Here is a 14,218-nt window from a genome sequence, read left to right as displayed (position 1 = left end):
CGGCTTGAGGGCAAGCCGAATTTTATGGATGGGGGATTGTCAGCAACCCGGGTCTCCTTGGGCCTCCCTGGTCTATCAGCCACTACCGAGCCCACGAAGGAGTCGTGGACTACATATACAGACGGAGACGGCTGCGGCCAACTCGGCTTGGATCACGACGGCGGCTTCGGCCGAGGCTTAATTGACTGAATTAGTAGAGAGAACCTCACAGTATAATAGTCAACCATTCATTAAATTCAGTGTAGTGTCGCATACTATATCGCTTGCAGGGGAGAACAGATTCATTAACCGAAACAGAGTAGTGTTAAAGAAACAACCATTCCAGAGTGACCGCCAAGTTGTACTGTGGCCATCATGGCGACAGCCAATGTATCTTTAGAATGAGCGATTTCTGCAGATCTTGAGAATCAACCGCGCTGTGATTTCATCATGTTCATTTCTGTTGCGTCACGCCATGCTTCATGGGTCACCTGACGAGCTTACATAAATAAGATGCTATGCATTACAAGTTCTAAAGAAGAAGGTTGGTGTACAAGCCTACGTAATAACTGAGCTAGAAACCAGCAGGTCAGTTACAATTGCTTGACAGCACTCCCTCAAAGAAACAAAAAAAACTCATCCGTTGTTAAGATTGGTAAATGTTTTTAAATGCGGGTGTACCTAAGTGTATATCTCAGTAGCTAGGTATATAGTAGTAATAGACTAATAGTAGCAAGATAGAAGCATTACCTTCTCAAGCTTTCCCGATAAATCGACCAAGCCAAGCCTTAGATGAACTGATTTCTCCAGGCTGTAAACACAGAAAGCCCATGTTTAGTTGTAAAGTCATACTTAAGCGCAATAATTGCACCTGTATCCAGGTTTATAATGAAACTGTAGTATTTCTGGTGTACGTGGCAATCCTTTGCTAAAACCATCGAGAATAAGAATAGGACGAGTCATTGGGGCCGATCCATTAGATAGTAGGAGTAGTTAGGAATCTCACCCTTGTAAGAACAACGGACAACTGCCTACTCTGTTTAGGAGCCTTGTAGCAAGTGAAATCGCTAGCTTCGACACCTTTAGTCACAATGCCATTCCACACACCAACCACGTCTTTGCACTGCAAATCTTCTGATTCATTTTTGCATATAAACCTTGTTACCTTGATTTTTAGTCTGGACCGTGGTGTCAGGATTCCTCGGCATGGATATAAGGAGTACCTCGCGGAGTTGCACTTGTGTAACCATGCGTTGAAACCGACGCAGTAATCTGTGACGTTGACTATTTCAATGAAGCACGACAAGGGCTGCATATTGTTTGGCTGGAAGAGAAAGCGTAGCTGGGGAGGATTGAACTGGATCAACTCTTCGGAGCTGCACAATAGGCGTGTCTGCAAAACATGAAGAAACAGATTTGCTGAAGAGGGGCGGAATTAATATCTTCGATCTTATTTAGGGGCTGCACAATATATAGTGCAATTTTTTTAACTGTTGCAGTAAATAATTCGGGAACAACTTACCTTCTCAATGACTATGGGCAACACCATACTCGGATCTTCCTCAAGCTCCAAATCAGTCAGGTCAACCGCTTCAACACCTACAGTCACAATCACGCTACCCAGAAACAACTTGTCTTCCATCTGCATGTCCCCTTGTTCCTTTTTCACCACCCTTTTTACTACAAGTCTTTGAGTTGATTTTGGTGGTATAATTCCACTCTGTGGTTTTGCATAGTACCACGCCACATTTTCATCGTTGGTATGATTAAAAAATGCGACGGAGTAATCTGTATTGTTGACCATATCAACAGAGGACACTATCGTCTTGTTTGGCACAAAGGGGAACCTGAGTTCCGGCGGGTCAAACCGGATCAGATCCTCTGAAGTACATGGGGAGCTTGCCTAACAAAAAGATGAACATATCAATACGTGCATTTATTTCTTCAGGTGAAACATGTGATCATACAACATATCAGCAGTTCATTTGTACATAAATAAATCGATCATGATGGACCAATGGGGAGTATATTATTAAGTCAACACGCAACATTTAAGACAAAGATATGGATCATGCTCGATTTTTTGAATCAAAGAACGGCCAGCCATCTTTTTTTGCTTTCACCCTATGTAAAGTATGAATTTGGGGGTTAGTTGTGGTGTTACTCTTCCACACTTTATCCCGATAAACAAAGGATCCCATTGCACAAAATTAAAGTAGAATACAATTAGAGTGTGAGTTTTTCTTATTCTTTGTTGCGCAGGCCAACATATTATGTGCTAGTAAGTTTCACATATAAACCACCTGTTATGTTAAAATAAACACAAAACTCTACTTTCAATCAACCACTTCGTATATCCTATTTTGTATAACATGCTCTTTAAAATACTTCATTGTTGAAAATTGATGATCCAAAGCACACAATAACCTAGTTTGCACTGAAATTGGCAGAGTTGAGTGAAGCTAGATTGCGATGCTATGTGCAGCTAGCCGACAAGTGGGCATGTTGGTTAGAATTATTGAAAATTATAATGGTATAGATTTCAGTAAGAGTAGTGTGCAAAAGAAACTACAATTACAGACACCATATCTATCAACTAGTCAAATAGAGTGCAATTTAATACGACATATTGCAAGGAGTTCTGGGAACTTATAAAAGGAGTTCACTTGGGACAAAAAAGATTAAAAAAACAAAATAGTAGTCTGTCTATTTTCAGGTAGTGGAACATTTAACAGTAGTTCAGATTTCTGCAGGTAAATTTTGCTCGTATTACACACATGAGGAGAACATGGCTAGTTAGTATTCTCCTCAATAGTATATCTGTGGGATGCTTTTTAGTTGGGCCACAGCTAAGAGCAAGTATTGTAAGATTGCTTATAGCTTGGTGACATGTCACTTTCGCTATACGAGGAGAGAACCAAGGAAAAATGAGACGAGTGAGCTCTCATGCAGTAGCTCACATCTAAACTCTCTTCAATGCCAGAAGGTGAAAAAATGTCCAAGCCAATAGTCTTTATAAACCGAAAAAGACTTTCGTCCCGCTTTATATATAAAGCATCAAACCACAAGCATCCAGTACAACTACACGCCACGCCACCGCAACACACGCACACACCCAAGACAAGATACATAGGCGCTGAGCGCAGCAACACCACTCCTAGCACTACTGCCTCGAAGAATGAAGCTACATATGACGAACCATGCGCTCCAAGGCGGCGCCTTCAGAAAGGATACGACGCCGGAGCGCCGCCACCGCCCGATCCAAGGATCAGAGTTTCCCTCGGAGCCGCATGACGGGCAATGAAAGCCGCGACGACGCCTTCAAGAAGGGAACAATCTTCGCCGCCGTCGGTCCGTCTGAAGATAGAGCAGGTTTTCACCTCGACCAACAATCACCGCCACCGAACGCCACACCCTGGCAACCACGCCGCCCACACGACCATGGTGATCGGGCAGCACCAAGGCACGGGCTTTGTCCAAGAGCACCGCGCAACCACCACCACCAGGGCCACTGCCCCAGCATCCAAGACCTCCACACCACCTCGCCCGTGACCCACCGCATCCCAACGAAAGAGACGAGCGGAAAGGTCCCACCTTTCGCGCCCCTGGGCGACCCCAGTGTCGAGACCCAATAGGTCGGCCAACACTGGCATCCACCGACCCATCCTGCTACCCCAAGCGCAAGCTGAGCTCGGTCCTGCAGCAACGAGAGGGGGACGAGGTCAGTCCTGCTGCATCGTGCGCGAGACGAGCTCGGTCCTGCTGCATCGTGCGCGAGACGAGCTCTGTCCTGCGGAATCGGGCGCGAGACGAGAAGTGGACCGCAGCTGGGAGAGGACCAGCCCTTTGATGGGAGTAGCGCCCGGGCGACGAGGAGATGGGGTGAAGGTCGAGACGGCCCGAACGCAGACAAACCGACGCCGGAGAAGTAGGCCGTTGCCGCGGCCAGATCCATCGAGCCACCGTGAAGCCGCCACGACACCGGTAGGCCACCGAGACCTACCCATGCCGCCGCCCACGGCCGGAGCAACAGCCACGCCCGGCCGCTGCCCATCCACGTCGCCCGGCGAGCTCTACGCGCCGGAGCCGCCGGGCACGCACCACCGGATCCACGTGCCTAGCCGCCCCCTGCCGGAGACCATCGCCACCACCACCCGCGTCGACCGCACGGGTGCCACCGCAACCACCACCAGATCTGCAGCCCCCACGCCCGAACGGCCACGCCCCACCACGAGCGCACCAGCCGGCACGCCACAACATGTTGGAGGCCGGCCCAGCCTAGCAGGACACCGGCCCCAGCCCGCGCGGCCGCGGCCCGCGGCCCTTGCGCCGGGATCTGACGAGGAGGCCCCAAAGAAGCCAGCACCTCGCCCCCCCCCCCCCCCACGCGCAAGCCGCGCCACCAGAACGAAACAGCCGTCGTCGCTCCGCCGCACGGCCGCACCACCGGCGCGCCGCCCGGGTCGCCGCCGTGCAGTGCCGCGCGAACGGCGCGCTTCTCTCCGAGGCCCTGCGTCCCGCGCCACCGGAAGCCAAGGAAGAAGGGAAGAAGGCCCCGCCGCCGCCGACGCCAGCCGGGCTTCGCCCGGCGACGCCCTCGGGCGGCGGCAGGGGGAGGAAGGGGCGGGGGAGGGCCGCTGGCCGGCGGTGGCTAGGGTACGCCCTACCGCCCGCGAGAGCGGCACGGGCGAGCGAGGATAGGAGGAATCTCTTTTCACCAATAGTCCTTATAGCCAACTCATTACATGAATGGTTGTTAACGATGGCTCTGGAGAGAACGGCTTCTCCCCCGAGCGCTCCCCCTCCCTAGGGTTCCGCCCGCGCCGCCGCTGCTGGCGCCCGCCGCGCCGCCGCTGGCCCTCCCTCTGGCCCCCAGCCCCTCCCCTCCCCCCTCCCCCCTTCCCCGTACCCCCGCGTCGCCTCCCCGAGCGAGGCAACCGGGGGCTCCTTCTCGGCTCCTCCCAACACTCCCCCGCCGCTCCTCCCTCCTCCCGCCGCCAGCGCGCGCCGCCGGGCCTTGCCGGCGGCGGTGGGTCTGCCTCTCCCCGCGTGCGGCCATCCCTGCTCGGACGTCGGTGGCCGGCGGCGGTGCTCCTCGGCTTCCGATGGTGCGACTTGCGGCATTCCCGCGGGTGGCGGGGATTCCTGATGTGGTGGCACGGCCGTTGGTCGCGGGGCGCGTGGTGGTGCGGCTAGCCGCCGACTTCTACTCCGCCCAGATCTGGGCCCCTCTGGGCCTCATCTGGGTTGGGGCTGGTCGGTGCTCCGGCGCGCAGCGGCGCGGCTCCCTGGTGGAGATGGCGCGGCGTCGGGGGTTCCGGGCGTTGGCGCCCTCATTGGCCGATGTGCTGCAGCGTGGAGGCAGGGGTTGTCCGGATCCTTCGAGGTCCGGCCGAGCCTGTGCGGGCCTGGTAAGCTCATGTCGTCCTGTCCGATCGGCTCCGCGGCAGCGGTGGTGGTAGTCCCCACCCGTCGGCTGAGTGGCGGATGCCCCCGAGCCCGTTGGCTCTTCATCCCTCCCCCAGGTCTCGTGTCGGTGGCTCAGAGAGACGATGATGATGATTCGGTGACTGTGGTGGCACATGTTGGTGGGCGGCAGTTCTGTGGTGCACTTCAGATCGTCCGGGGTGGTGGTGGTCGTTTGGGTGGGAGAAATCCCTGGTGGCTCATCCGTCATCGGCGCGGTGACGCCTGTGGGCGCCGCCATACCTTCCTGAAGGGCGTCGGATATACCCCTTCCCCACTGCCCTCTACGTACAGGGGAAACCCTTGGACTTGTCCGGGCAGCAGTGGTGTCGTCGTCGCAATTCTTTTTGAAGGTGCTGCTCGGTACGCGACGTCTCTGTAACACCCCGGATGTAACTTTCCATCTTTGTAACTCCAACTCTTGACATTTTCGGCCATGTGATATGTTATTCCTTCTGTGGTTGGGTTTTGTCTTTTGTTTTTGCATTTTATTCATGTCATGCATATCATATCATGTCATCATGTGCATTTCATTTTGCATACGTGTTCGTCTCATGCATCCGAGCATTTTCCCCGTTGTCCGTTTCGCAATCCGACACTCCCAAATGCACCGGCACACCCCTCTTGTCTTCTTTCGTGTGCGGGTGTTGAACGTTCTCGGAATGGACTGAGCCTTGCCAAGTGGCCCTGGTATAGCACCGGTAGACCACCTGTCAAGTTTTGGGTCATTTGGAGCTCGTTTGGTACTCGAACGGTTAACCGCACTCCCGCAAAGGCCTCTTTTAAGTTGCAGCCCAACACCCCTCCAAAACAGCCCAATAACCCATCTAACTCCCCTCCATGCTCTCGATTGTTCGATCACGATCGTGTGGGCGAAAACCGCACCCCATTTGGACACTCCTAGCTCCATCTACCTATAAATATGTGCACTCCCCCGAAATTCACGGGCAAACCCTAGCAGATTCGTCCCCGCCGCCACCGGACACGTCCGGCCGCAGCCGGACACGTCCGCCTCTCCGCACCGGACGAACCGCGATGCGCCACGTGCCCCTCCGCCGCGCTCCCGCGCCGCCGGCCCGCCGGGCCCAGGCGGGGCCCGCCCAGCCCGCGCGCCACCGCCGCTCCCCCGCTCGGCCCGTGCGCAGCCGCGCCCGTCGCCGGCGCCGTCCTCCGCCGCCGCATCGCCGCCGCCTCCGCCTCGTCGCCGGCCTCTCGTCCGCCCCGTCGCCGACCCCTTCGCCTCCGGCCGCGCCGGCCGCCTCCCGTGCTCCTCCGCCGCCCGGAGCTAGTCTCCGTCGCCCGCGCCGCCGCCGCGGACGCCGCCGTCGCCGGCCGCCGCCCCGTCGCCGGCCGCCGCCCCGTCGCCGCCAGCCTCCAGCGCCACCCCGGCCGCGTCCTCCTCCGCCGGCCGCCCCTTCCTCCATCTCCGGCGAGCCGCGCCTCGCCTCGTTCCGCGAGCCGCGTCAGATCCGATCGAGCCCAGGGGTTGACCTCGTTCTTCCCCCCCCCCCCCCCCGTTATTTTCACTAAGTCATTTTCTGCCAGAAAAATTGTTGCATCTTCATCGCATCACATCTTCGCATCCATAGCTCCATTTCATTCCATTGCATCGTTTACTTTTGAGCTCATCTTGATGCGCGAAATGCTGTTGGAAGAGGGCTTCATAATGTTAGTTTCAGATTCTTATCAGCACGAGCTCTTTTGTCATTTTTGCCATGAGTGATGTGTGCATCCTATGAACTTGGTCCCTAAATGTGTTTTGAACTAGGCTATGTCTTCTTTACAGAGGTGCTTACCATGTATTTTTGTGATCAATGTGGTGACTAGCACAAGCATGCAAACTAGGCTTCGTGAAAATGCTGATTTTAGTCTCTGTTCTGCTTTAATTTTGATGCCATGTAAACATGTTGCTACAGAGAGATCCATGCATATTTTGAGATACTTCAGTAAGGGTGTTTTGAAAACATGGTTATGCTCTATCCATCCATGGTCCTGGTTGCAATTATGGAGTAGTCTAGCATGTCATGTTCGTGATCTACTTTTGCTTCAAAATGTTTCCTGGCAGATTGTTTACATGTTATTCAATTTGGCCGAGGTTGTTGTAGTTGATCCGGATATGCTATGATGTTGTTTCTTGCCATGTATAGATTCTGTGACATGTCTTCTTGATGGATGTATGCTTAGTTTATCATGGGATGCTCTGTAGTGAGTGCATCGAGCTCACGAAGGTGCCTTCGTAATTATTTCAATGCCATGCTTTGTTTGCTGAATCTGTTAACGAAACTTGCTATCTTTACGTGGGTGCCATCATATTTTCTGATCCTTTTTGGCTTATGATCAGTAAGGGACTTTTGATCTATGCTTTGATTAGATTCATGCCATGTCTTATTTTGCTATTATAAGTTCATGTAGCATGTTGATAACTTACTCTGAACATTGCTTCGTGCTGCTGTTTATGCCATGTCCAACCTGATAATTTTTTGCACTTTCTCCATGCTTGTTTGAACCTGTTATGATGTGAATTAGCCGTAGCTCAGTGTTCCTCTTTTGTAAAGCATCTCCTGTAGATGATCTCCATATGCTTTGTTTTCATGTTGGGGTGCTGTAGCATAGTTTCTTGTTGCATGCTAAGTAGCATCGTGCTGTTAATCGCAGCTTTGTGCCATACTTGTCTTGCTTGCCATTTGCAAACCGTGCATCCGAATCCGGTGATCTTTATATTGATTTCAACCGAAATCATCTCATCTTTCCAGCGGCATACTTGGTTTGCCAAGTCGATGCCTTGTTCATCATCTTTCCTTCCGAAGCACGCATATGCATTGCATATCACATCTCACATATCATGACATGTATTGCATCATGTTGGTTGTGCATTGCACCGTGATTTATTGTGGTTTCTTTGCTTGTGTTCTTGCTTTGGGTAGAGCCGGGAGACGAGTACGTGCACGAGGAACCTGTTGAGTACGCTAACGAGGATCCAGCCTTCGATAACTCTGAGAACCTTGCAGGCAAGATGACCATACCTTCGAAATTATTTCTATCTTTGCTTGCTAGTACTCGCTCTTTCTCTATGTTAGCCCTACCTGCCATTGTTTACCATGCCTCCCTATTGCCATGACAAACCTCTAACCAACCTGTCCCAGCAACCGTTGTTTGGCTACGTCACCGCTTTTGCTTAGCCCCTCTTATAGCATTGTTAGTTGCAGGTGAAGATGAAGTTTGTTCCAGGTCAGAACGTGGTTATTTTGGGATATTACAATATCTCCTGTTTAAATTAATGCACCTTATATACTTGGTAAAGGGTGGAAGGCTTGGCCTTATGCCTGGTGACTTGTTCCACTCTTGCCGCCCTAGTTTCCGTCATACCGGTGTTATGTTCCTTGATTTTGCGTTCCTTACACGGTTGGGTGATTTATGGGACCCCCTTAACAGTTCTCTTTGAATAAAACTCCTCCAGCAAGGCCCAAACTTGGTTTTACCATTTTCCACCTAAGCCCTTTTCCCTTGGGTTTTCGCGAGCCCAAGGGTCATCTTTATTACCCCCCCCCCCCGGGCCAGTGCTCCTCTAAGTGTTGGTCCAAACTAGAGCCCTTTGCAGCGCCACCTCGGGGAAACTTGAGGGCTGGTTTTAGTTGTACGGACTGCTCATCCGTTTGTGCCCTGAGAACGAGATATGTGCAGCTCCTATCGGGATTTGTTGGCACAGTCGGGTGGTCTTGCTGGACTTGTTTTACCATTGTCGAAATGTTTTGCGAACCGGGATTCCGAGACTGATCGGGTCTTCCCGGGAGAAGGTCTATTCCTTCGTTGACCGTGAGAGCTTGTGATGGGCTGAGTTGGGACACCCCTGCAGGGTATATAATCTTTCGAAAGCCGTGCCCGCGGTTATGAGGCAGATGGAAATTTGTTAATGTTCGGTTGTAGATAACTTGACACTTGACCTCTTTAAAATGCATCAACCGTGTGTGTAGCCGTGATGGTCTCTTCTCGGCGGAGTCCAGGAAGTGAACACGGTTTGTGTTATGCTTGACGTAAGTAGTTTCAGGATCACTTCTTGATCGCTTCTAGCTTCTCGACCGATGCGTTTCTTCTCTTCTCGCTCTCACTTGTGTATGTTAGCCACCATATTTGCTTAGTGCTTGCTGCAGCTCCACCATATTACCCCTTACCTACCTATGAGCTTAAATAGTCTTGATCTTGCGGGTGTGAGATTGTTGAGTCCTCGTGGCTCACAGATTCTACCAAAACAGATGCAGGTGCCGAGGGTACTGGCGCAGATGGCGCAACTGAGCTGAAGTGGGGAATTTGATGAGGCCCTTGGTCGTTATTATGTATCGTTTCCAGATGATCAGTAGAGGTGCCCAGTCGGGACGATCGGGGATCTAGCATTTGGGATTGACTTCTTTTCATTTGAACTTGACCGTAGCCAGTCTATGAGTGTATTTGGATGATGTATGATCTTAATTTATGTATTGTGTAAAGTGGCGATTGTATGCCAACTCTCTTTATCCCATTCTTGTTCATTACATGGGATTGTGTGAAGATGACCCTTCTTGCGACAAAACTATTATGCGGTTATGCCTCTAAGTCGTGCTTCGACACGTGGGAGATATAGCCGCATCATGGGTGTTACAGTCTCGGGGTGCTAGAAGCGCGATGGTACTTCTCCGGAGGGTGCAGCGGTTGCCGGCCATCTTTGTTTTGTCGATCTGCCATCATTTGCATTTATTTCTCTTTCTTTCTCTCTCCTTTTTTTTCTTTTGGGCTTGTTTGTGATGCGGTCCCAGCAAGCTTGTTGTATCGGATGGTTGCTTTATAATCTAAAACGGGGGAAAGCCCTTTTTCTCAATGATGGCTCTGGATGACTATATTATTAGTTATGCTCTACTAAGTTATATATGCAACTAAATGCTAGGGCAAAAAAGCTAAGTGTATTCGGATCCTATATGTAATACAATTTTGGACCCAAAGGAATGAAGATACTGAATGTACCACCATCTAGAAATGGAGTGAGTATGATGCATTTAGAAATAGCTCAAAAAAGAGCAATGATCACATGAATCCAATTCCGTGGCAAGCTTATAATTCCGAATGGGATCAATTTTTAGCTCTAGGTAGTTGGGTAAAAGAATGAAAATGATAAAAAGAATTATAACTTATATGTACGTAATTAGAGAATTCACCTTGTTAAGAACAATGGGCAACTTTGTACATTCATCGTCATATAAGTAATCAGTGATGTCATCGCTTTCAACACCTTCAGTCACAACGCAGTTCCACACACAGAACATGTCATCGCACTGCATGTCTGCTACTTCCGATTCAGCCCGCTGCCTTAGTACCAATAGCTTTTTAGTTGACTGGGGTGGAAGAATTTCTGTATCTGGTATCATCTGATACTGCACTTTATCTGTATTGATGGTATAAGCCTTTACGGCGACGTAGCAATCTGTAATGTTGACTACTGAGACAGATGACATCACTTCCGCTTTTGGCAATAAGGGGAAGTACAGTTTAGGGGGGTGAAACTGGATTAGCTCTTTTGGTGTCGGCGGGCTTATCTGCAAAAAGAGCACAATTATGGGTTAATCTGACATGGAGATACATTTTTTCTTCAATATATACATGGAGTAGTTTATTCCGCAACAATCATGACCAAGACATGGGTGAAGCCAGATTTTTTGACTCAAATGACGGCCTGCCATCTTTTGGTATGCGTAGAAAAAAAAGGAAAATGTTTTGCTTCTGCACTAGCTGAGCATCAAAATATAGGATTAATTTGCACTAAAGCAGGATATTATAGTGGGAAATACTGTTATTCTTGTCTAGGTATCACGTACTAGTATGTTGCACAAACAAAGCACCTTTTGTGTTGAAACTATGACAAATCTAAACTAAAGCAATCATTTTGTATAACCATTGGTTTGGATAACATGCTCTGAAAAATATTCAGTTTGCGAACAGCGATAATCCATAGGACACATTAGCTTCGTGTTCACTAAAATTAGTGTAGGTGAGCGATTGTGAAGCTATCTGGAGTTAGCCGACTAGTGATCCATAGGTCAAAATTATTTAAAACGACAATACTATAGATTATATAAAAAGTTGTATGCAAAAGGAACGTCGATTACACATCCCATGGGTATATGAGAATGAGTTCCCATGATTTTCAAAGAGAGCCAGCCTGGAACAAAGATAAAAAATGATAAAATATGCCCTCCATTTCATTAGTGAAGCTTTTAGGCTTTTTATGTTTCTCAATAGTGGTGCATCTAGCCCGTTTCAGAAAATTGAGGAGAACATAGTTAGTTATTTTATCCTCAACACCATTGTCGTACGATCATTATTAATTGGGATACTTTTTTGCGAAAATAAGGATAGCGCCCTCGACCTCTACATCAATTAATGCACACATCCATGTATTATTCATTACTTAATTATGACAAGCAAAGCAAACCATGCATGCCGAACGCAAGAGATTACAGACAAAAAACCAACGGCATCCAAAATGTATCTGCCTCGCGTTAGATTCCTTACAACCTGACCAAAAACCCTATGCCAAAATGACCAAATTTAATGATAATATGCTACTCCTAAACAAAGCCTTCAGGCGAGATCATCGTAGGAGCACTGATTTTGTTGAGTTGGTTGGAGCACAGATTTTGTTGAGTCCAACCAAAGATAGAAATTCCCCTTGGAAAGGGACACGACCTCAAAGGAAGTGAGCTCGCATCGATGGTTGTGCCCGACCATGAAGAGGACCTCCAGCGTGATCTACCCAATGGGCTCCACCTTCCGGCCTGGCAACACTCCGTGAAATTATGTTTGTGATGGCTGGTGTGCTGATAGTGGTATCCCCATTTTGTGTAGTGTGTCGATGTATATCATGTTGATGCCTGAGCCTCCGTCCATGAGCACCTTGTGGATCCTGCAGCCCATGATTACGGTCTTTGATCAGAGGCGTGCTGCCAAGCTTGGTGAGCGAGTCTGGGTGGTTCTCTTAGCCAAAGGAGATGGTGTATTCTGGCCATTTGAGGAATTGCTTGTTCCTCGATATGCGTGTGTGGTGCCATAGGCATGCGCGCCTCCTTTGGTGATGTGGCATGGGCTCAGATGTAATCATATTGACCTGGTGCACATCCTTGGGGAAGGCCTATTGGCTCGAGTTACGTGGCTGCAAATATGGTCGTCCTACAGCTCGTGTAGCCGGTCTCCGAATATGTGCGCAAAAATGCTATACATACAAAGACTTACACGCTTTTACACGCTCCTTCCATCTAACAACCAATCACAAACCTTTCTCCCCTGATTTTCAGGGGGGTGGGCCGCGCCGCTCACCTATCGACCAATCAAGGTTAACCATCCTGTAAAAGCCTGTAAATCGTTTGTACGTGTAGCATTGCCGGTATGTGCGGGGAGTTCACTTGGACTTGCCGCCCCACCATGGCTTCTTGGCTCCAGAATTTTCTGCCTCGTTAGCCGCAACAACTGGAGTCGCGGACGGACTCGTTCTCACCCTGTACGATACTGTGGAGGTTGGCACCACTCCCCGGTCACTGGTATGGCGCTGAAGATGTTGTGTAGTCTGACGTCATTTGACTAGCCATTGGCTTCTTCGACAATCTAATCATGCAGGTGCTCTAAGATGGCCTGCTCTCACCTGGCTCTAGCGTTCTGGAGACCGTACAGGGATGATGGCCCCGAGGTTGGTGGCAAAGATGTCATACGTGTCGATGGAGATGACAATGCGATGTACTGAGTCAGCGATAGACACATACGGAGGTCATCGTGGCTGTTGATGACAAAGACCATGGCGCCCACGTAGATCGTGAATACTGGATGGGCCGGTGGGTTGATGTTGACCCGGCCCGCTCCATCGACTGTGAAGGGTAAGGGAGCCAAAGGTAAGGCTCTACCCCAGCGGAAGCCCGCCGGATGCTGGGGAAGATCCAATCTGACATTGGTCTCCAACTGGCGTCGCCCATGTCCGGTGCGACAACTAAGGGTGTAGAAAATTGTATGATTGCTTGGTAGGGGCATAGGTGACAGTCACAGATTGAAGATCGCACAGGAAGTTTGCTACCAAGAGTTGGTCTATCTAAGAACAGATAGGGATGAGATCTCTCTAGCTTCCCTTTGTATACACGATAGAGGCTAGGGTTTTACAGAGTGAGATTTGCGATCTAGGTCGTTGCCACCCCTTACTTTTTTTTTTTTGAGAAGATGATCATCAGGGGCGTATCTTCTCTTTCTGGGCCACTTTAGTTATTGGGCCTTATGGGCCCTCTCACTGGCCTCCTGGCAGGCTCCCATTGGTGAACCACCCGGGTGTATGACACCGTCAATGCCATCCTACATGACGTCCTTCTTATGATCACTGCGGCACCATTTTCTAATCTACCATCTATATCCACGTATGTGTGAGGGAGACGCATGTAGATTAGTTGGTCTTCAAATCAGTCTGCAGTTGCAGCCAACTCGCTAATAGCCGCCATTTCATCCACCTAATGGCTCCATGCAACACATCCCCGATGCTCCCACCCTTGTGTCCAGCACAAATGGCTCCCATCGGCAGGATTCGACCCCTGGGCAGTGCCACTCATTAGATCCAGCATGTGCGCACACCGCGGCAACACCGCCAGAACCTTCAGGTGGCCTCCACTGCAGGAGGATTGTCCTGAACACAGCCGCACACACCAGATGTAACTGCACCCATCTGTATCAGCGACCCACCAACTTCCTGAGCATCAGAAATATTGCGGCGATGGAGCGG

The 14,218-nt window shown here is 50.2% G+C and overlaps 1 protein-coding gene across 1 annotated transcript in view; it reads right to left on the bottom strand.

The window, feature by feature from the left end:
* Positions 1-232: 232 nt before the first annotated feature.
* The window catches only part of LOC123094136 (uncharacterized), a 45,972-nt gene continuing 31,986 nt past the window's right edge, over positions 233-14,218 (bottom strand). Inside the window, exons 21-25 of the mRNA XM_044516199.1 lie at positions 10,629-11,006; positions 1,502-1,882; positions 986-1,372; positions 730-790; positions 233-470 (exon numbers count right to left, since the gene is read on the bottom strand). Of these exons, the coding sequence (XP_044372134.1) occupies positions 734-790; positions 986-1,372; positions 1,502-1,882; positions 10,629-11,006 (1,203 nt within the window). The 3' untranslated portion in view covers positions 233-470; positions 730-733. The remainder of the gene's footprint in view (positions 471-729; positions 791-985; positions 1,373-1,501; positions 1,883-10,628; positions 11,007-14,218) is intronic.

The sequence above is a fragment of the Triticum aestivum genome, chromosome 4B (genome assembly GCF_018294505.1).
Source record: "Triticum aestivum cultivar Chinese Spring chromosome 4B, IWGSC CS RefSeq v2.1, whole genome shotgun sequence".
NCBI lineage: Eukaryota > Viridiplantae > Streptophyta > Magnoliopsida > Poales > Poaceae > Triticum > Triticum aestivum.
The sequence above is the reverse complement of the archived record's forward strand: the minus strand, read 5'-3'. Positions and strand labels throughout refer to the sequence as shown.